Source organism: Ambystoma mexicanum, chromosome 9 (assembly GCF_040938575.1).
Source record: "Ambystoma mexicanum isolate Mex_15411 chromosome 9, UKY_AmexF1_1, whole genome shotgun sequence".
NCBI lineage: Eukaryota > Metazoa > Chordata > Amphibia > Caudata > Ambystomatidae > Ambystoma > Ambystoma mexicanum.
Window position 1 is genome coordinate 668,119,672 of NC_090931.1, and position 23,292 is coordinate 668,142,963.

Consider the following 23,292-nt stretch of genomic DNA (forward strand, 5'->3'; position numbering starts at 1 on the left):
GCCGCTGTAACTGCACCGCCGAAAATATCGGCATGAAATTACGGCGTGGTGCAGTGATCAAATAGATTACTATACCCACGTCCCCGGCCCACATTCCCTTACCCGACCCCACTTACCTTTGCGGCGCACACTTCTGTGTGTGCCACCGACTCCCCGCTATCCCTGCGCCGTCAGTTCCTCCCACTTACAGGATTTGTTGACATTCTTGCACCCGCTTGCCACAATGGTAAGCGGGGGACACCCATGCAACCCCCGACTCACGTTACTGTGCCCAAGGAGAGCAGAGAACACCCCTGCAACCGCTGCTCTGCTTGGGTGCAGTAATGAGAGTCAGTATTTTGTGTGCGCCCCCAAAGTCGCAATGACTGCGGGGCGCATAAATGAGGGCAACATTTTTGTATGTTTCCTCCCTGTCTAGTCCCCGGGGATCTGTCATCCAGATGGCCAGGACACGGCCGTTGCTTTTGGATCCAGTTCCTGGGGTTGGACCAGTGCGGGAGGATCACCTGGATGGGGGGGTTCTTGGGGAGTAGGAGTGGGACACTGGCGGGTGAGATGTGGTATCCCCCTTCTTTAAACATCTTTTCCCCATCCTACCACGTAGGATATTCCAAAACACTGCCCCCCCCTTTTTTGACATGAACACTTTCGCACAACACAAAAGACAATGGACTAACACCAGAGCCGTTTCCGCACGACGTGAGAGCTAACTCACCACTGCAGTTCAAGAGAAGGAGAAAGAAGGCGCGAGTCGAGAAGATACCAAGGGGAGAAGTGACCTTGCCCTTATCGACAGAGACCCATAAAGCATCAAGAGAAGGAATTGTAAGACCGGAAACAATAGCCAGTGTGTGTTGCAGCAGGTATCAAAGGTACGCGGGCGCCTCCTCCGCTGACAGCCAAGCCGAGGAGACACGCATGCTCCATTGGTAGCAGCCTTGACTCTATAGATAAGAAAGTAGAGCAGTTCATCGCAGCCGGTGAGCTGAGGGTAGAGCGGATAAAGAAACCAAACTTTGTGGAATGAAAGCAACAAGAGGCTAATTGAACTTTGAATGAACAAAGAACTACTGATATAAGGAAAGCGAAAGCCAGTATAATAGAATCAAACATAACGTGGGTGTTCCCTTGAGAAACGCTAGGTGATTACCCTGCTGCTGAACTACCGTAACCAGAAGGCCTTACGAAAATGCAGTAGGGGGACAAAGTAGTCATACGGGGGTCTTGTCAAATCCTCCGTACAGTTGAAAGTCATTGATCGGCAGATGATTAGAAAACTAAGGGAAAGAAGTCCCTCATGGTAAAAAGAGTGCACGAACCGTGCGTTGGCAAGGTTGGCAAGAGTGAACCCGGCGGAGGGATGCTAACAAGAGGGGACGAAATCTGAAGTCCCATGAACATTGTGCTGGCAGGAGTGAACCCGAAGGAGGGAGGCTGGCAATTGAAAAGGGGTCCGAACCCGAAGGAGGGAGATCCAGGGGTGGAAAGTCATCACCCTATCTACTGTATGAAAATAACCGTTTAGTTAATGAATTGGCGAGCATGACTTGAGAGGGGTTTGCACCCTGAAGAGGGGGACCCAGGGGTGAAGCCGTCACCCAAAGCCATACGTGAAACAGAACTTTGTGTTTGCGGTTTGCGCCCGGAAGAGTGGGACCCAGGGGTGAAGCCGTCACCCAAAACCATACATGGAACAGACTTTTTGTGTTTGTTTGTTGAACTATTAGGCCTTCGAAAGCAAGAGACCTTTTATTGAAAAGAGACTTTAACCATCGAAAGAATCTGATAGCTGAAGCGGAACTGTCGGCTCATGCTGGGAAAGCTTGAGTATGTGCTGTGCTCAGGAGACCCACCTTGTCCCGTGCTGAAAACGTGGGGAAGGGAGACCCCTGGCAATCACATCCTGACTTAATATTTGTGAACACTTCTTTCTTTATTGAAAACCCTATCCCACACGCTTTCTATAATTAGTTGTAAGGATTTGGGAATAGGTTTCTTTAGTATAGGCCTTTTTACTTTGACAAGACGCCACAAGGACAGCCTTATTTTTCATTTGATGGTCGACGCTTGCTCCCATCGTAGATTTAGGTTTAGGTTAGGTGTTTTCCACCCTACATTTACAGTTTAATAAACACCCTTGTTCACTTGTGTCTGTCTTTACTGTTGTCACCATGAGGTCCTTACATGTCTCACCTTCCGTGGTGAATCTGCAGCACGGGAAGACACTGCTGACAAATCCCACACTCTGTAGAGTTTAACAGGATAAAAACACATTGGAGCGCATGTTATACTGCGGCATAACGTGAATGGAAGGTATAAAAGTAAGGTTGAGTAAGACTTTTATGCTTTCCATTCATGCCACGGCTCATTTTCCTTCATTTGTATGGTTGGTGGAGGCGAGGGGCAAAATGCAACTTGCGTTTCCGCTGCCCCCTTCCTCTCCACCATACAAATGCCCCAGCATTTGTGCCTGTATGCATGTTCATGTCAGTGGAAATGCTGGGGATCCCTATGGAGCCTGTTGGCATTTTGCGCCATATGAATCTTGTCAGGGTTCCCTATTATCGAGAGCCTGTGGGTTCACGTTACGCCTTTCAACAACTGAGAAATCACGTTGGAGTCCTAGTTGTTCCGCCCATCTTGCGAGGACGTGTGCCGCATCATTGCGTTTTCCCCTCCTTACGAGTTCTGCGTCATCGCACTTCTATGCCTGGAAGCTTATTACCAGTGCAGACCGCTACTGCTCACGTAGCAACGTTCTTCATTTGCAGGTACGCTAGTTCTTTTCCCCTTCCTTTTTGAACGTATTCCTTGCATTGAAATTCCGAGCACTCCTAAATCCCTTGACTCACACTCTAGATACTCGTTCCTCCTTGATCTCTAGCTGCCTCCTGTCTATCCCCCATCGGCACTCTAGAGACTCCACTTGTGATATCCTGTCTTTATCCTTCCAACGTTCTGTAGTATCCTTGTTCCTTCTAAGGTCAGCTTCCACTTCACTTGCTCCGTTTTCCTTCTTCCATTCTCCAAACTCTCTCAAACTGCCTGACCAGTTGTTCTACAGTTCTCTTCCTGTTCTTACCTACCGATTGGATTACCTTCTGCATATTTGTTTGTTTGTTTTTTCATTTATATGGTGCTCCAAACCCTGAGGTATCTGGACGCAGTACAGTTTTAAAGGTTACAGTATGTACTATTCAATCTACATATATTTGCACATGTATAACATTTACAGGTTTACAAGTTATTTACAGCAGAAGTGTTGTGTACAGGTACAGGTACACAGCAGTCATGTGGAATAGGAATGGCAATTCAGGTGTCGGTGCAGTAAGGGGTAGGTGTCATATATATATATTGGATTCTATAGAACGTTAATGTGCAAGTTCATGTGGTGAGGGTCCTATTCAGATGTCAAGGGACCGCAGCACGATTTTGCATCATTCTTAATGGTTTTGAAGGACAGAGTAGCTCTTAGGGAGACAGGCATGATCTCCATAGTTGAGATGGCATGACTGTGAAGCTAGTCCCTCCTGCTTTTTTTAGTTTACATTTTGGGATCCTAAGACTGTTGGTTTGAGCCATTCTAATGGCGCGTTCTGAAGTATGTTTGGTGAATCTCTCCACTACGTATTTGGGAGCCATGTTGGTTTAGGGATTTGAACTTTATTCTGTCTTTTATGGCAAGCCAGTTTGAGGACTGCCTAGCATGGGAGATGTGGTGAGTTTTAGGGATGCCTGAGGCAGTCCTTAAAGCGTTATTTTGGAGGATTTGCAATTTACTGATGTTATGTTTGCTCGTAGTCAGATAGAGAGCATTGCAATAGTCTAGCTTTGAAAGGATGAGGGCACGTGCTATCGTAATGCAACTTTCAGTGGAGAGGAATGGTTTGCATGCATATATCAGTTTACATGTGTAGCTGGTGGCAGAGGCTTCAGCATTGACTTGCTTATTAAGATTCAGAGCTGAATCAAGGTAAAAACCTAAGGTTTTCACCTCTTTAGAAACTTTGATATTTAGTCCATCAAGGATGAAGGAGTAGTATTGGTGACAAAGTTTGTTCAGTCTGTTGGTTGAGCCAATGAGTAAGAGCTCAGTCTTATCATCATTGAGGCAAAGGCCATTTGTGACCATCCAAGTTTGTATGATCAGGTAGATTCTGTTGATAAGAGCTACATCTATGTCATACTCTCCTTGGATAGGGATAAGAATCTGGGTGCCGTCAGCATAGTTGGTATATGAGACACCCAGCATATCAAATATATCGAAGAGAGGCTTTGTAAATATCTCCTATTCTCCTTGGAAGTACACTGGACTTGAACTACTCAACATTTCTATGAGAGGCAAAACACCTCAGGGGTTTTCTTCCCAGAAAGGGATTCCACCCTTCCTTTTGGACTGCATTCAGGGGTCTAGTATTCATTCAGCCTAAGACTGGCCCCCCACCGAGACAGGCCTTAGCTCTACAAAGTGAAGAGTCCTGACAGAAATAGAAATCGGGAACACTTGGATAGAGTCAACTCCCAACAAAGAGGCTCACCCAGCCTTTCATGTAGGAGTCCTAACAAGTTGCTACGCCCAACATATTCAGAACCTGATATGGATCAAAGGCAGACCATGATGGAGACAATATGGAAACTGACAGCTGAAGTCCAAGATGTATGCATGGAAAACATTCCCTAACGCCTGGCTCTGGCACTCTGTGAAAACATGCCACAAGACCGACCTGGAAATAGCTCTTCGGGTTATAAATACAATGGTTCTCCTAAGAAACTAAAGGAATTTCTGGACCATTGTATCATCCAGTTTACCTTTTGGCCTCAACAGTTTCTGTCTGATCAATCCAACATGGGTTATATGGTTACCAACTTGATTGGTAACGCTCTTGCTTGGGTTACACACTAAGTTGCCTCTGGCAATCCAGTGTTGAATACTCTTGCTACTTTTGTTGATGCCATGAAAGCTATGTTCGATAGACCCGAAACCATGTTTACTGCCCAAGAAAACCTTCTTGATTTTTCTCAAGGATTCATAGATACATTGGAGGTCATTGCAAGTTAGGAGGTAGGAGGTAACCATGCCGCTATTAGCATGGCTACCCCCTTACCGGGTACCGGGTCCGGGTTCCTTGAATGAGGAATTACCTCCAAGGTCGGAATGGCCCGGTAATTCCTCATTCAAGGAACCCATCCCCATTCCCATTCGAGCCCCCATAGGGCTCAATGGGAATGGAGAGGGTGCTAACAACAGGCCTGTTAATATTGGCCAGTTGTTAGCACCCTGGTCTGCTCGCTGTAAAACCAGGCGTCCTTAGCGGGTTCCCGCGAGCAGACTCATAATGAGGTGGTAAGGGGTGACGGTTCCGGCACCTTTACCGGTGCCACCCTCACTGATGATACCCAATGAGGCTGAAACATGTCTGGGGATGATTGTGGCCTTGTGCAGAAGGGATGTGACCTAGCAGTTTGGGCTACGACTGCACCTTTGGGGGTGGGACCAAGCCTGATTTGCATATGGTCTTCTTCCTTTCTGTAATGGGTTTGCAGGTGAAAACGATCATCTGGAGGGTTGCCCAGAGCAATTGCCAGATGTTTAAGATTAATTCTAAACTTTCCAGCCATCACCTCTTTGCTTTTGCTTCGTCACCCCGAGTGGGACGGGTATGCCCAGATGTGGGTCCTGTGCCTGCTGGGCCTAGAGACCCAAGCTACTCCTCACTGATGACACCCAATGACGCCGAAACATGTCTGGGGATGCTTGTGGTCTCGTACAGATGGGATGTGACCTAGCAGTTTGGGCTGGACTGCCCCTTTGGGGTGAGGCCAAGCCTGATTTGCATATGGCCTTTACCCTTTCTGTAATGGCTTGGCAGGCGAAGAACGATGGTTGGGAGGGTTGCCTAGAGCAATTGCCAAAGGTTTAAGATCGATTCTAAACCTTCCAGCCATCACCTCTTTGTTTTGAATGGATGCAAGAGGCCTCTGTTTATCCAGGATCCTAGCTAGAGTTTCTCCAAGCCCACCAATGTAATGTATCTGCACCCTTAAAACTGGCAGGGGCTGTCCAATCATGGGCAGCCTCTGGCCAACACATCTGCGCAGAAAGTGGCACACTTTGGCCAGGATTTGGACAGAGAACAGACAGTCCCAGCCCCCACTTTCGAATATGCATACATACAACTAATTTGTCTGGGAAAGGGCTTACCACACATGGAAAATCGGGCCCTGTGAGGGCAGTACGAAGGTTAAAACACACTGGCCAAAAGACAGGTGGAAATCTTGTGGCACAACCATTTTAGACTATATGGCAGTGTAAAAGGCATTAAACAGTCAAATGCACAAGTGCACGAGACAATTGAAAAAACACGGTAGAAAATGATCTGCTGCCACCTGCTGCCACCTGCCCGTCTTGGACACATCATGCCAGTAGCCATAAAGTTATGAAAAACAAAGTTATAGGGACACCAAGTATCCCTACCGCAGCCTACTGCAAAATAAAGAGTGCCGTGTAAAATAAACAGAGAATTCCATAATGGAGAAAGGGTTCTCCTGAAACGATAGCCATGGGGACTGATCAGCGCCCCGCAAACAGAAGAGCTTGGCAAGGCGAGTGAAGTAAAAAGGCTTCACTTGCCTCCGAAAGTCCAGACAGGTCCAAAACAACAGCACAACGTTGGGTGGGGGGTTCTATAGATGACTATGGAGGGAAAGCAGCAAAAAGAAATATTTCCTAACAACACTCTCCCAAGCATTAAACTATCAAATGTTTGTAACATTGAACTATATATGTCTGATTCGGAAAGGCTCAGGGTGTGCTGGTAAAGTGACTGCACATTAGTCATTCCACTGGAGCACAGGGGCTGTCCAGAAATAATGTTTTCTGTACCTATAGCAGAATTCTAACTCTTAGGGTAAGACTAGCTGTGAAAATGGTAAGTTGCCAAATGAACAAACATCCTAGGAGAATTATATATATGTAGGACTGGATGAGAGAAATTTTAGGAATGATACTGTGCCAAAAAAGGATGTGGAATTGTAACACTTTTGCTTAAAGAAGGCAGTGATCCCTTCACGAAAGTTGCCCTTCGGTGCATTGAGCAAGGTGCCCGGCAGGAGCTGTGGGTGGCAGTTACGGGGGAGTGTGGGGCGCTGATGCAGAACTCTCCCCTGCACGGGGTATTGGGTGGTTGGACCCATGGCAGGCTGGGGTTTCAGCAATAGCGAGTGATGCCTGGTGTGCCATGGTTGGGCTGCAGCTGCCAGCAGTCTCAGCTCTCAGGCCTCTCGATGCCTTGCACTGGTGCTGAGGACTTTGGACGTCCCCATGTTAGGGTATTTGCACACATATACAAAAGGGACAGGGTCAGTTCAACAAACAACAGTTCTTCTCATCTCACATAACTTATCAAAAATACATTTTATTCAATAGATCATAAAACATGTTAAAAACTCAACACTTAAAAAACATTTACAGAAAATTAATAGGAAAAGCAAATGAAACAAAAGGACCTACTAAATCAATAAAAATCACAGTTTTCTGAATACCAAGATGGATCAGATTTGGATACCCCTGTGCATACTCAATACAACCACTAAGAGTAACCTCTATTTAGTGTATAGAAATTGTTTCAGAAAAACACCTGCGTCTTCAAGTAGTCTTGGGACAATGCCTCGACATGTTTCAGTTCTTATCCATAGGTGTAGAACTTTCATCAGGAGGATTTCCAATTAGGTCACTTCCAAAAGCCATATAGAATCTCATTTTCTGGTAACATAACCCGTCTGTGTTATACAGAAGATCTGTTGAGAGACAAGTATATATACCCAAATTTAGGTATACAATTATTTCTATAAAAACAGTGTCAATCTGTATCCAACAAAAGTCAATGCATTTGTCATTACCTTTGTTTGTAGTAGTCAACGCATGGATGCTGAATTCATGTGTAAGCAGATTGCCACATTCATCCATGGATTAGTCTTTCCATTTAGAGAATAATCTAATCTAGAAAGAATGTGTATCAAGAATCAGACCAATATCCAGGGGCCAGGGTTCTGAGCGTTCAATTCACAATCAAATTAAAATTGCATCCAGCAGCAGTGAACAAAACACAATGGTGACCATAAAAAGAGAGATGTTTTAATAGTCACCCTGGGGTCCATATATAGACCAAACTAAAGTTATGAGATGGTTATCTAGTGTAGTTTATCTTTTATCCATTTGGAAACTAAAGAAAGTATCAGTCTGTCAAAAGGCCAATGTGTTTAGCACCAGAAACACCAAAAACACTGGTCTATACCGCTTATGTGTTCAATTAAGGCCACAAAATTCAGGCCACAAAAATTAATAACGACATCAGCCATCTCAGGACAATAAATAGTATGGCGAGCATATCAAATTTTAGAATTTAGAAGAGTACCTTTAAAGGTGAGAGCTGCGGCAGATGTATAAATATTGCTGATTTTGAAAAACGAACTCCACCCGGATCTCAATTCGTCCTAATCAGATCCCACGCCAGAGTCGATGATACTGAAAAAATAGTAGTAGTAGGTTGCGTGTTAGACTAACGGTCAACAACCCAGATCAAAAGGGCATACACGTCCTTAAACATTCGGATCTGTACAACCACAGAGATCCGTTACCTGAGTACGACTTGCTATGGGGTGTCGTCGCTGCTCAGGAATATCCCGAACAGCGGCAGGGGTAAAGCGCCGAAGCGATTACTCAAACTTCCTCTCTTTCATCTGATAGTACTCCCCTGTATGGCTAGTGAATGGATTTTAAAGTCCTTTTTCAGTGTTGATCGCGGAAGTGGAAAGGCAGTTCAACTTTAACAGTGGAGACGGAAAGTATCCATCTAGATAACCAGGGAAAGATACTAGTCCCTTTTCAGTGTTAACTCGGGATAAGTAGATCAGGAGCCATCTAGTTGTCAAAGTTACTACTGCATTTAGCAGGCAAGCTAATGTGGCACTCCGTACAATGTTAGATTACAAGCCGATGCTTAATATCAAATAGATATTACCAAACTTTGTACCATTCAATGGAGTTGTTCAATCCTCGTAGATCACTACGGATTTTAAAAATGAGTTCTTATTCTTTCTTTAAAAGTTTTTTATTCAGTGTTGCTGGATTGGCACTGTGAACCGCTAAAAGTACAGACCATGAAAAAGATTCAAAACCATGTTTTTTATCCACAAAGTGTTTAACCAGAGGGGCCTGCATGACTTTGTTCTTAATACAACTTTTGTGCTCTCCTATCCGTACTTTAATTTTACAGTGAGTTTTCCCTATATAGTGTAATCCGCATGGACAGGTGATCAGATAAACGACGTTTTCGGTGTTACAATTAGAAAATGTCTTTTGTGTCCATGGTTTAGCCAGGCCTATTTCTAGTTCTTTGCTCCTTTTGGTCAATTTACAAACCACACATTGGCCACAAGGTGAATGTCCAATAAGAGGGGGTAAACCCCATTGAGTAATGAGACTGTTGGTAGATAAAGGAGTGCTACGGTATTTGCTATGGCTAACATTGTTGCCTATAGACTGTGATTTAGGGTATGCAAATAGTGGAATCTCAGGATTAGAAACAGTAGTTCTCAAAAGTTTCCAATGTTTGGAAATAATGCGTCGAATCGCTAGCCTGTGATTGGTGAAGGTGTTTACACAAACCATTCTATTATCGCTAGGTTTTTTTATTTTCTCCTCTAAGAGGGCTTCTCTATTGTTGTTATAAGCGTGTTTTGCTGGTTTTTTAATGAGCTTTCTCGGGTATCCTCTTTTCTTCAGTTTACCTTTTAAATGTAGTGCTTCCTCTTCAAAAGCTTGAAGAGTAGAACTATTCCGTTTTAGTCTCAAAAACTGTCCATAGGGCAGGTTATCTTTGAGATGCTTAACATGATGGGATTCATAGTGCAGCAGGGAATTCTTCTATGTATTTTTATGGAATGGTTTCACTAGTAGTTTTCCGTTAGTATGATATAATGTCAAGTCTAGGAAATTAATAGCCTCCTCTTCACCTGTCATAGTGAACTGTAAATGTCTACTTAGACTGTTCAGCCACTGAAGAAAAGTGTCTACTGGTTCTCTTGAGCCCGGTCAGATGACCAGCACATCATCGATGTAACGTAGCCAAGTAATGATGTTATTTTCAAATGGATGTGGAGCATAGAGGTATTGTTTTTCAAAAGATTCAACATAGAGATTCGCCAAGCTTGGGGCCATGGTGGCCCCCATGGCAGTACCTTCAATCTGTTGATAAAAGGTACCTGAAAACTAAAAAAAGTTCTTGGTTAATGCCATGGAAATGCACCACATTATGAAGGAGGTTGGGACAGGATGTTGATCTGTACGTGTCAGCAATATTTCTTCGATTTTTTCCAGAGTTTCCTGTTGTGGGATGTTAGTATAAAATGATACTATATCTAAACCTACCAGAAGTTGTTGTCCTTTATGAAACTCAATATTTTCCACTTTTTGAATGACATCTTTAGTGTCTTTAAGGTATGATTTCATAGACTACACGTGATCTTTAAGATAAAAGTCAGCAAAAATGGAGAGAGGTTCTAAGATGGAGTTAATTCCTGCCACAATGGGGCGGCCTGCCGGATTACTTAGACTTTTATAAATCTTAGGTAAACAGTAAAAGCTCGGAAAGGAAGGGGTTTTATTGTTAGGCCACTTACCTGGGGGGAGACGAGACGCTCCCGGTCCTGGCGGATCTATCCGAGGTTTCGGTTAGCAGGGAGAGGAGTCTCCCGGCGCCCGAATCCTCGGATAGTATCCGCTGCGCGCATGCGCCACAGCCCGCGGAGTCCAACAGCTTGCGCTTCAAGCCTCGTTGTCGCTCCGGGGTTACGGGCTGCGCATGCGCAAGGCGGCCTGCGTTTCACGCCTCGGCTTCATGCCGAGGGATGTAAATAGCAGCTGTGTCGGGAAACAAATCGCGTCTTAACGCGGTTCGTTCCTGACCAGCCGTAGCAGCGCCTACCTTCTGTTTTGCTACAGTTTTGCCTCCAGCCTGGGTTCCTGTTCTTGGTCCTTTTCCTGCTTGCCTTCCTGGGTCCGGTCCACGTTGGCTCTCCCGGATTCCAGCCCTCTTTGGGTTATTTGGGAGCCTTTCCTTGCTGCCTACCAGGAATCAGTCTCTCTTGCCTTTTGGACTCACCCTGCATTCGCTCACCCCTTGGTTTCTAAGACTTTCCTGCTACCATCGGCAAGCCATCCCTATACCCAGATCTCCTGCCTACTGGGTTTCCTTTTGCTCTCTGTGGTACCTTGCCCCTTCATGTTATCCAACCTATTGGTTGTCACCGCTCCCAGAAGAATCGGTGCACTTACCTGGTACCTTTAGCCAGTGATCAGTCCTTCAGCCTGGCCTCTCCAGTACAGACATCATCCAAGAGTCCCGCCACTACAGGTGCTGTCCGACCCAGGGACACACACCTTAACAGATCAAGACTCCTTCGTATCCAATCATCCTGGGTTTGTCTTGGTTGTTACATCACAACCCCAGTATTAACTGGGAGACCAGGACACTGGAATTCTGTTCAGTCCGTTGCAAGCAGGAATGCTTTGACCACTATCATCTGGCTCTGAAGGCCTCGTCTTCCACTCAGACCGAAGTAGGTAACAGAACTGGTCTCTACTCGGTCACTACGATACCAACTGAATACAGGGAATTCCACGAGGTATTCTCTGATCCCAAAGAGATTCCATTGCCTCCGCATAGAAGCTTCGATTGTTCGATAGAGCTTCTTCCTAACACAACAATACCACATAGCAAGGTCTACTCCCTAACTGTGCAAGAAAAGGAAGCTCTCCAGGAATATCTACAAGATTGCCTCCAAAAGGGATACATCGTACCCTCCACATCTCCTGCGGGATTTCCTTTGTTCTTTGTTAAGAAGAAGGAGGGCACTCTTCGGCCATGCATTGACTATCGTCAATTAAACGACATCACTAAGAAAGACCGGTACCCGCTCCCCTTGATACGCACCATTATGGAGTCGTGACATGAAGCCCGGGTGTTCACAAAGCTGGACCTTAGAGGGGCCTATCATCTTGTGCGGATTCGAACCGGTGATGAGTGGAAAACCGCATTTAAGACTCCGATGGGCCATTACGAGTATCGCGTGATGCCATTTGGGTTGTGCAATGCCCCCTCCATATTCCAACGCTTTATGGATAACATCTTTGCTGATTTGATCGGAGTATCAGTCTGGGTTTATCTGGATGATATCCTTGTGTATTCCAAAGACCACAATGAACACTTAGTTCAAGTCCAAGAGGTTCTCAAGAGGCTACAGCTGAACCATCTGTATGTCAAGCCTGAAAAGTGTCTTTTTCATCAAGCTCAAGTGGAGTTCCTGGGTTATGTCATCAGTGCTACGGGAATACATATGGACCCTGCGAAAGTCCGTGCCATCCTGGAATGGAAACCTCCCAGAGACCAGCGATCCTTGCAACGCTTCCTTGGGTTTATAAACTTTTATCGGTGATTCATTCCATCATTTTCCAAATGGGCAGCCCCGCTCTCTAACTTGACCAGCAATAAGAGATACTTTTCGTGGGAACCGGAGGCCGCTGCTTCCTTTCTGCGGTTAAAAGAAGCCTTTAGCACCTCCCCCATTCTTCAACATCCACGGGAGGATAGACCCTACATTGTTGAAGCAGATGCATCGGATTATGCTGTGGGAGCAGTATTATTGCAATTGGATCCAGATGTAGAGATGGAGCTTCCCTTAGCTTACTATCCCAGAAAACTTACCGCCGGTGAGCGAAATTATCCCATCATCGAGAAGGAGCTCCTTGCCATCAAGACTGCTTTCGAAGAGTGGCACCACCATCTTTTGGGAGGACGTTTCCCTGTAGAAGTGCGTACCGACCACCGCAACCTACAGTTTCTACGTTCATTACAATGTAGAACATCACGTCAGGCGCGATGGGCCTTCTTCTTTTCGCAATTTGATTTCCACATCACATACATACCCCACAACAAGAACGTCAAGGCTGACGCGTTATCCCGCTCACTGGAGGATGACATAGCACAAGAAAACAAGGGAGAGCTTGTGCTAGCCCCGAAACACTTTCTTCTGGCTCTTACACCTTACCTACAGAGAGTCGCTCAGGAGACCGCTGCGGACCCGAGACGTACAACTTTATTGAAGAACCTGCAAGTGAGCGAAAAGGACGGCCTCCTGCTCTTCCGAAATAGATAGTACGTACCCTCTGAAGAACTCCGTAGGGCCGTATTGCAAGGGCTACATGATTCTAAAGTTGCAGGACATCGTGGGGTACGCGCTACACAGGAGAAGATAGCCCGTCAATTCTGGGTGCCTGGCTGGGCTAGTCAAATCAAGCAATATGTGGAGACCTGTCCAGTATGTGCCCAGGTCAAGACACCTAGACAGAAACCTGTAGGCTTATTGCAAACCACTGAAATTCCACCTTACCCCTGGCACACACTTGCCACAGACTTTATCGTGGATCTGCCAAGCTCCGAGGGTCAGACTTGCATCATGGTAGTAGTGGACTGCTTCACCAAGATGGCACATTTCGTCCCCTTTCCGAAAATACCCACAGCTGCTCAGATGGCCTAGTCTTTCTTACAGAACATCTATCGTCTACATGGCTTGCCAGAGAAGATTATATCTGATCGGGGCTCTCAATTTGTATCCGCCTTCTGGGGTCAACTCTGTCGCCATTTGAGTATACACAGGGCTCTCAGCTCTGGCCACCACCCACAGACCAACGGCCAGACGGAAAGAACCAATCAGACTTTGGAACAATACCTACGCTGTTTCACTAATGCTTCCCAATCCAATTGGGTGTCTAATCTAGCTTTGGCAGAGGTAGCCTATAACAACTCCATGCACTCAGCTTCTGGGTTTAGCCCTTTCTATTGTTCTTCCAGCCTACACCCCAAACTCCTACCACTCTCACCCGTACAACCCAGTTCAGTTCCTTCAGCTGATCAGCTGATAGCCAATATACAAGGTTGTCATAGCCAGGTGTTGGGTGCCTTGCATATGGCAAAGGCGAGTATGAAAAAGGCTGCTGACAAGCATCGCAATCTTGGTCCGGTTTTTCAAGTAGGAGACCTAGTGTGGCTATCATCCAGAAATCTCCCGGCCCGAAACCTACCCTTGAAACTGGCCCCTAGGTTCCTTGGTCCTTTTCATATCATTAAACAAGTGTCACCGGTGGCTTTTAGACTGGCTTTACCACCTTCATGGCGTGTTCACCCGGCCTTTCATGTGTCCCTGTTAAAACCCTGTCGTCCCGATTCCTTTGGTCGTTCCCACTCTCGACCAGCAGCCTTCGATGTTCAGGGTACGCCAGAGTTTGAGGTCCAGGAGATTTGTGACTCCCGTTTTTTTAGGGGTAAATTGCAATTTCTAGTGGACTGGAAGGGCTATCCCCCCTGTGACCGCACCTGGGAACCGGTCGTTAATGTTCATGCCCCTCCTCTTGTTCGGGAGTTCTATCTCTCTCATCCTTGGAAACCCGGTTCTCCTGGTCTTCCTGTGGGGGGTTATGGTGTTAGGCCACTTACCTGGGGGGAGACGAGACGCTCCCGGTCCTGGCGGATCTATCCGAGGTTTCGGTTAGCAGGGAGAGGAGTCTCCCGGCGCCCGAATCCTCGGATATTATCCGCTGCGCGCATGCGCCACAGCCCGCGGAGTCCAACGGCTTGCGCTTCAAGCCTCGTTGTCGCTCCGGGGTTACGGGCTGCGCATGCGCAAGGCGGCCTGCGTTTCACGCCTCGGCTTCATGCCGAGGGATGTAAATAGCGGCTGTGTCGGGAAACGAATCGCGTCTTAACGCGGTTCGTTCCTGACTAGCCGTAGCAGCGCTTACCTTCTGTTTTGCTACAGTTTTGCCTCCAGCCTGGGTTCCTATTCTTGGTCCTTTTCCTGCTTGCCTTCCTGGGTCCGGTCCACGTTGGCTCTCCCGGATTCCAGCCCTCTTTGGGTTATTTGGGAGACTTTCCTTGCTGCCTACCAGGAATCAGTCTCTCTTGCCTTTTGGACTCACCCTGCATTCGCTCACCCCTTGGTTTCTAAGACTTTCCTGCTACCATCGGCAAGCCATCCCTATACCCAGATCTCCTGCCTACTGGGTTTCCTTTTGCTCTCTGTGTTGCCTTGCCCCTTCATGTTATCCAACCTATTGGTTGTCACCGCTCCCAGAAGAATCGGTGCACTTACCTGGTACCTTTAGCCAGTGATCAGTCCTTCAGCCTGGCCTCTCCAGTACAGACATCATCCAAGAGTCCCGCCACTACAGGTGCTGTCCGACCCAGGGACACACACCTTAACATTTATTGATTAAGAAATCACTTTCCTGTGGACTAATCCAACCCCGATCTTTAGCTTTCAGGACCTTTTCTTCAATTTGACATGCTAGATGTTCGGTAGGATTCTGAGTGAGTTTTTTTATAGTATTTCTCATTCAGTAACTGTGTTTCACACTCATTAACATAATCTACACGGTTTAGGATAACAATCCCTCCGCCTTTATCAGCTTTTTTTATAATGATAGAATAATTCTCCGCCAAGTCCCTAAGAGCTTGCTTTTCCATTCTGGTCAAATTTTGAAAAACGGTAGAGGGCTGATGTTCAAGCCTTTCTACCTCAGCCAGAACTCATTTTTCAAAAACTAGGGACTCGGGTGAAAAGGAATGTGGAGGAGGATAACATTTGGAAGGAGTGCCCAAACCGGTATGGTTGATAGGTGTGTTAAAAGTAGAATCTAAAGTGTGTTTAGCAAAAAATTCCTTAATATGGATTTTCCGCATAAACTTGTGGAATTCTGCTCGAAACTCAAAAGGGTCATGTGTTTTAGTAATCACAAACCCCAGACCTTTATTTAACACTTTTTGTTCTCTTTCAGTTGGGGTGTAATTCGATAAATTCACTAAAAGAGACTCCCGCTGCGGGTTTGTCTCTGTTGATCGCTCCACTGCCCCCTGGAGGGGCCTTGTTGTAAAAAAAGCCCTTTTAGGATTATTTCTGTTGTTCCTACTTGTCTAGAATTCATATTGCCTCTGCCTCGTTCCTTATTTGGGGGTGCACCCGAGGTACCTTGATCAGGAACAGCAGGGTCGCTTGCACTACTCTCATTGCTTGTGCTGTAAGATGTATTGCGAAAACGTACTCGTCTATGTCGTTGATTTTGATTATTATGTTGAAGGGATGGATTTTGATACCCTTCTGTAGTATAAGGGAAAGCTTGTTCATGAGTGAACCTAGCAAGGTCTTTTTACATCCTTGTAATACGTTCCAAAGTATTGTTTTCCCTGAACTATTTCATTTCTTTATCAATTTCTTCAATCCGTTTCTCACCTCTCACCTTTAAAGGTACTCTTCTAAATTCTAAAATTTTATATGCTCGCGATACTATTTATTGTCCTGAGATGGCTGAAGTCGTTATTAATTTTTGTGGCCTGAATTCTGTGGCCTTAAGTGAACACATAAGCAGTATAGACCAGTGTTTTTGGTGTTTCTGGTGCTAAACACATTGGCTTTTTGACAGACTGACACTTTCTTTAGTTTCCAAGTGGATAAAAGACAAACTACACTAGATAACCATCTCATAACTTTAGTTTGGTCTATATATGGACCCCACAGTGACTATTAAAACATCTCTCTTTTTATGGTCACCATTGTGTTTTGTTCACTGCTGCTGGATGCAATTTTAATTTGATTGTGAATTGAACACTCAGAACCCTGGCCCCTGGATATTGGTCTGATTCTTGATACACATCCTTTCTAGATGAAATTATTCTCTAAATGGAAAGACTAATCCATGGATGAATGTGGCAATCTGCTTACACATGAATTCAGTATCCAGGCGTTGACTCATACAAACAAAGGTAATTACAAAAGCATTGACTTTTGTTGGATACAGATTGACACTGTTTTTATAGAAATAATTGTATACCTACATTTGGGTATATATACTTGTCTCTCAACAGATCTTCTGTACAACACAGACGGGTTATGTTACCAGAATATGAGATTCTGTATGGCTTTTGGAAGTGACCTAATTGGAAATCCTCCTGATGAAAGTTCTACACCTATGGATGAGAACTGAAACATGTCGAGGCATTGTCCCAAGACTACTTGAAGACTTGGGCGTTTTTCTGAAACAATTTCTATTCACTAAATAGAGGTTACTCTTAGTGGTTGTATTGAGTATGCACAGGGGTATCCAAATCTGATCCATCTTGGTATTCAGAAAACTGTGATTTTTAATGATTTAGTAGGTCCTTTTGTTTCATTTGCTTTTCCTATTAATTTTCTGTAAATGTTTTTTAAGTGTTGAGTTTTTAACATGTTTTATGATCTATTGAATAAAATTTATTTTTGATAAGTTGTGTGTGATGAGAAGAACTGTTGTTTGTTGAACTGACCCTGTTCCTTTTGTATACGTATCCTTTTGTACTGCAGTCGATAGGGTGTAGTGTACACTACCCCTGGGAGTGGGAAGAGTGTACCTTTGGGGTTTCCCTCCACTTTTAGAATAGGGTATTTGCACGCCTGCCAAAGAACCAACTATCCACAATTTAATGTGCAAAAAATAGCTCTTGGAGCCCCTCTACTGAGAACGAACACTGCTAAATAACCTGTTGCCTGGGAAGGTGCCCACTTGGGAGGGTCTACAACCACGTTTTAACTCACTACACCTTTCACAGAGGAGACATATACATTTGCATATCAGTCTGGTCCCACCTGTGGTGTGTGACCCTCCCCAGTGTGTGGCCTCTCTAAGGGAATGTGGCTCTCCCCTGTGCATTGCCCTTTTAACATGGGCCATGCACTGTGTCATGGCCCAAGCTAAAAAAAGGAGCCTCTGCAGACACGTCCACTAGAACGGCTGCAGACTCCCAAGAGGAGCGACTGAGTCCGTGTCTCATTCATGTAGGCCTAAAGGCCTACACGTGGAAGCACAGACCTGCATGCTCTGATGCCGTGGGACCCTCGTGCCAGGAAGGTGGAAGAGGTCTGCATGGTAAGGGGCATGGCTGGCTATGTCCCCACCTCTGATGGTGCTGGAGTCCCATAGCACCATGGGGCCTGCTGGATGTCCAGAGCAGGCCCCGACCCCCACAGGCAGTGGGCCTGTCGAGTGCTGGTGTCCATAGCACTACGGGGTGGCTGCTGGGTGTCCATAACAGACCCCCTGTAACATTGGCGATGAGGAGTGGAACCCCCGTGATGTGCCGTTCCCCTGCTGTCCCTCTAATTTGTTTTCTTTCTTCTTCCGCAAAGGGGGAGGAGTAGGGAGAAGGGAGGAGGGTGGCAGTCCATTACCGTGGAGAGGTACAAGGAAGCCCTGGCATGCTTTTCTCCGGTCGCGGTCCTCATTCATGAGGGTGCTCGTGTGGCCGGGATCGGAGGTGGTGGCACCTCTGCGACATCTGCTGCCCCGAGAAGACCGGGACCTCCCGTCGGGGGGGAGAGTTCTGCTGCCCTCCTAGGGCATGGAGAAGAGGAGGGGAGGCCTCTGCATGACGCATGTCACACATCATCATCCGTGTCCAGCCAACGCAGACCTCAAGATCACTGCCCAGAAGAAGAGCTAGCGGCAAGGGAGGTTTGCAGCTCCTCCTGAGTGCTTGTGCGCCCTCCTGTACCTCTGTTACGTGGTGACACTCGTGATTGGGGAGGGCAGGGTCAAGAGAGGAGGGATGAGTGATATCTTGTCACTCCGGGCCCTATCAACATCATGGGGTGCAGCCTAGGCGCCCAGTTACTGGTGTCTCGCTGACAGTCCAATGTCAAGGGATTTGACTGAGCCTGACCCTGGTTCAGCTTGGACGCCCTTCTACCCGTGTCTCGCTGCCTACCCCAACATCAAGGGACTAAGCCGATGTGTCCCCTGGTGCCCCCAGGTGGGGCTTTACTGGTTTGAACTGTAAGATCAACAGACCTGGACCCATGGAAATGGCTATCCTAGACGGACGCTGATGGAAGGTGAACTGGTCTCCTGCAGTCCTGCAGTTACGTAAATAGGACTCAGTAAACACATGTTTTGATGCTGTGAGCCTGCAGATTTGCTACGTGCTTAGCGGTGTCAGCCCCCATTGACCACCCCCCCCTCTTTTTGTGAGGAAGAAACATACCTAGGGACCTACATACTAACTACAATGGACAGACACTGGTTTTACATTTGGAAACAACAGGTCACAATTTATTGGAGCATACAAAACGGGGGCAGTCCCAGCCCACAAACATCATGGTTCGCAACCATACTTTCAAAGTGGCCCAAAAGCAGGGCAAAGTTCTACTGCTGAATGTTCTCGGTGTCCCCTTGCCTCCCCTGGTTTCCGCAAGGCACCGGACATATGCTCCACCTTTGTACTGCACAGAGTACTTCCTCCTCAGGCCACTGACTCTTGAAGGTGAGGAATCTCAAGTGACCTTAAGGGACTTAGTGCCCTTCGTCCGATTTTGGCTCGCATGCGGCCATCGGGAAACCTGCCCACGGTTCAAGCCGCAGCATACTCTCCTCCCTGGCTCGGACTGCACCGAACTCTGCCTGTGAAAGAAATGGAACAATTAATACATAATACAGAAATCATGAGCAAACAACATTTGACCACTTACACCTCGAAATCTGCTGAAAATTATAACACCATTAGAGAAAACATTCTACATTCTTTATATACCAACGTCAGAAAACCTTAAACCACTGTTAAGAAAACATTATACAACTACTTACACCTTGCAACCACTGGAAACAGCAATCACCTTCCTTCATATTGCTATTGACCTCCCTTCTACTAGCTACTTTTTCTTACTTCAGTTTGCAAAGAAAATTGCCATGAATCCAAAGCATTCTACCCCCCAGCAGTAGGTGCTGCTAACTGCTCCAGAAGGCCGATGGAGGGTGGGAATTCAAGCTGGGGAGGCACTGGAAAGAGACTGGGCTCCAGTCCCTCCCCAGCTTATAAGCAGTCCCCAGGGCAAGCCGGAAGCTCGTGCCCTGAGAACTGGCTCCCCCCCTTCCTGCGGGAGGGGTGGAGAGACCCTGTAGAGGGGTGGGGTGACCTGAGGGGCGTCCCGCTATGTGGGATGTCCCTCTAGCGCCCCCTAACAATGCTGTCATTCAGTGGTTGCAGTTTTCCACACCCCAGGTTAATAAAGGGTTTCTGAAACATGTGGTCGAACTGCCAACATTGCAGCGGCGGTTCACCAGCCGCGACTGTTAGCCGCGGTATATCTGTAGAGGGTATTAATGTGTATAGTATGTGTATGATCATGTGAGCCCATGTGTGTAACCATGGCATATCCTATTTGTTGTTGATCCTATGATTCTGAAGTAGCTCAAGTAGTGTTGTTCTGTAATGGGGGAGGGGATTGTTTATACTTTAGTAACAGTTGTGTGTTATGAAAAAGGAGGTCTGTGGTGTGCGACCCTTCCCAGTGTGGGGCCCCTTTAAGGGAATGTGTCCCTCCCCTGTGCATTGCCATTTTAACAGCCATGACTGTGTCATGGCCCAAGCTAATAAAAGGAGCCTCTGCAGACACATACACCAGAACGGCTGCAGACTCCCAAGAGGAATGACTGAGTCCGTGTCTCATATATGTACGCCTCCAGGCCTACATGTGGAAGCACAGGCTTGCATGCTCTGATGCCATGGTACCCTTGTGCCAGTATGGTGGCAGAGGTCCGCATGGTCAGGGGCATGGCTGGCTGTCCCCCCGCCCCCGATGGTGCTGGAGTCCCATAGCACCATGGGGGCTGCTGGATGTCCAGAGCAGGCCCCAACGCCCACAGGCAGTGGAATGTCGAGTGCTGGTGTCCATAGCAGACCTCCTGTAACACCACCCAGTTGGGCAGTCCAGCACCGAAACGCTAGGCAATTCTCTGAACAAGAGTACCAACAGAAACCCTAGACGTGTGTTTCGGCCTAGTCGGGCCTCATCAGTGAGGTGAAGCTGTGCCTCTCTAAGCACAGTGAGCAAGGGGTCCATGTCTCGATTACACAGGGTAAATTATGGTGAAACTCCAAGTTCCCCAAAATTTTACTAAAATAGGTCTGGGAGCCCCTCTACCTAGAGCCAACACAACTACATAACCTGTTCTCTGGGAAGATGCCCACCCGGGAGGATCTACAACCGCGTTTTAGCTCACTGCACCATTCACAGATGAGAAATATCCAATTGAATGTGAGCGACAACAAAAAAATCTCATACCACGGCATGGCCTAGTGTGACGTATTGATATGCAGGGCTTTAAGTGGGCCGGGACCTGCCGGGGCCCCCGTCACACCGCACGCAACATTGCCGGGATGCATAATCCCGTTGCGGCGGCAGCCGCGACGGGAGATGCGCCTGCCATGAAGTCAGGCGATCTGACAGAAGTGGCAGCCAACCACAGCAATGCTGTGCCTGGCTGCCACTTCTGTAAGTCATAGTAACTGCCTCTGGTGACCTCTCGCGCGAGGGGTCACCAGAGGCAGCTACTGTCCCTTTGTTTCCCCAGGTCGCCGAGGCGTCTGGCGAACCTGGGGATTCCTTGACATTTTTCGAGGTTTATGAAAGATGGCTTGAAAAGTACACAATTCAAGCCATCTTTTATAAAGCTTTGCCGACGGACAATTTTGTCCGTAGTCAAAGCTTTATAAATGATGGCTTGAATTGTGTACTTTCAAAGCCATCTTTTATAAAAACCGAAATGTTTAAAAAAAAAAAGGCCTGAAAAGTAGGCAAACCGTAAGGTATGCACACACACATATATATGCATGTTATATATCTGTGTGCGTACCTTACTATGGTTTGTGTACTTTGCAAGCCATCTTTTCTAAACATAGAAATACATATTTACACCTTACCCCACTTAAAGCCCTGCTGATATGATCACATGACATGTGTCTGCGGTCCTCCCCCGTCATGTAAGCTTAACTGGGACTACTTCAACATTTCTTGCTAATAAAAGCTGTTTGGCCTGCGCCCTGCTCTGTGTTTTCTGCACTGATAGCGAGCAATTCTTATTTAGTCATGAGACCGCCTGCTCGAAGCCCTCATGTGATTTGCTTCGAACACAGCAGGGCTTATGACCATCAGAAAATAAAACTAGACAAATGGCTGAAGAGAGGGCGCTTTAGTGGGGAGAGGGGCTTTCTACACTATGGAGCAGGCCTGTTTGCTGCTTTAAAGATTGGGGCCTGGAGGAGCCTTGGACGCCGTGTAGGCCTTAAGGGTTAGAAGCACTTTGGAGGCAGAAAGTCGGTTTGGAAATCAGAGACGCGTTGGAGGCCGATGTGACATGGGTGTCGTTTTGTGCCTTCCGGGATGCCGTCGAAACGAGCCGGATCGGAGGAGCTCGGACGGCAGCTTGCAGAGTAGGCGAGTGGAGGTAAGATGGGCAAATAAACCTGCGTCATGGATACTTTACAAGTGGCAACCACGGACCACCCAAGGAGACAGGATGACGCTTTATATTAAGTCCCCACTCGATGTGTGTATTATATATTGTGTAGCCATACGACGCTATTGCTAAACTTAATAGACCTCATTTCATCGGCTTAGTAGGATGAAAGGGGGAGACGGACCAGACAGGATTAGAATCTTTGACTTGATACTTACTAGATAAAGGAGACCCATGCGATGTGGTACCATGACAGCCACGTGATGGCATTCCTGGTTGTGAGCTGAAACGGGGGCGGTGGAAAGGGTGCGGGGGCATTCCTGCTTCTCACAATTATACTAAATCGTAAGACAGGAGCAACGAGAGGCACACATACAAATCTTAGCATTGTAAAATCCAACCGTTTATGCTTTTCTACAGCCATTCATAAATATTTAACATTACAAAATGTATATTTACAATTTGCTACACGATATCCCAAATACAATTAGAAAACCCGTGACTACTAGTCTTTACGTGTTCAGTACAAGACACAACTAATAATAGCATGTCTCTGCGTGCTTTACCTTTTCTATGGAAAATTAAAAAATAAGGCCATTTGGATACTTTAATTCAGACCTTTGTGCTGATTATAAAGCAAGTAGCTCCAGGCAGCCACGCTTAATAAGCTTGTATTACAGCAGGAGTTCCTTAGTAGCCGCGATTAACATATTCACTTCCAGTGCACTGTCCAGCAGACAGAACGGCCGTTTTAAATCATCTTAATATGTCAAGGATTTCGATAACAGATGCCCAGTAGGCAATTCCCTTTCAGAGCGATGTATTTCCCATGCCGAAATGGTGTTGTACATTGCTTTGATGTGACAAGGAGATCGATGACACAATGAAGGGGCCACGGGTAAGCTACTAGCATA

General features: G+C 46.6%; 1 protein-coding gene and 1 long non-coding RNA gene across 2 annotated transcripts in view; one reads left to right on the forward strand and one right to left on the reverse strand.

Moving 5' to 3' along the window:
- Positions 1-19,166: 19,166 nt before the first annotated feature.
- Positions 19,167-23,292, reverse strand: part of LOC138488487 (uncharacterized) — a 205,143-nt gene continuing 201,017 nt past the window's right edge. Inside the window, exon 3 of the long non-coding RNA XR_011274673.1 lies at positions 19,167-19,543. This is a non-coding gene — a long non-coding RNA (uncharacterized lncRNA). The remainder of the gene's footprint in view (positions 19,544-23,292) is intronic.
- The window catches only part of CDK15 (cyclin dependent kinase 15), a 504,364-nt gene continuing 503,155 nt past the window's right edge, over positions 22,084-23,292 (forward strand). The window contains exon 1 of the mRNA XM_069615506.1: positions 22,084-22,366. Coding sequence (XP_069471607.1) covers positions 22,277-22,366 — 90 coding nt within the window. The 5' untranslated portion in view covers positions 22,084-22,276. The remainder of the gene's footprint in view (positions 22,367-23,292) is intronic.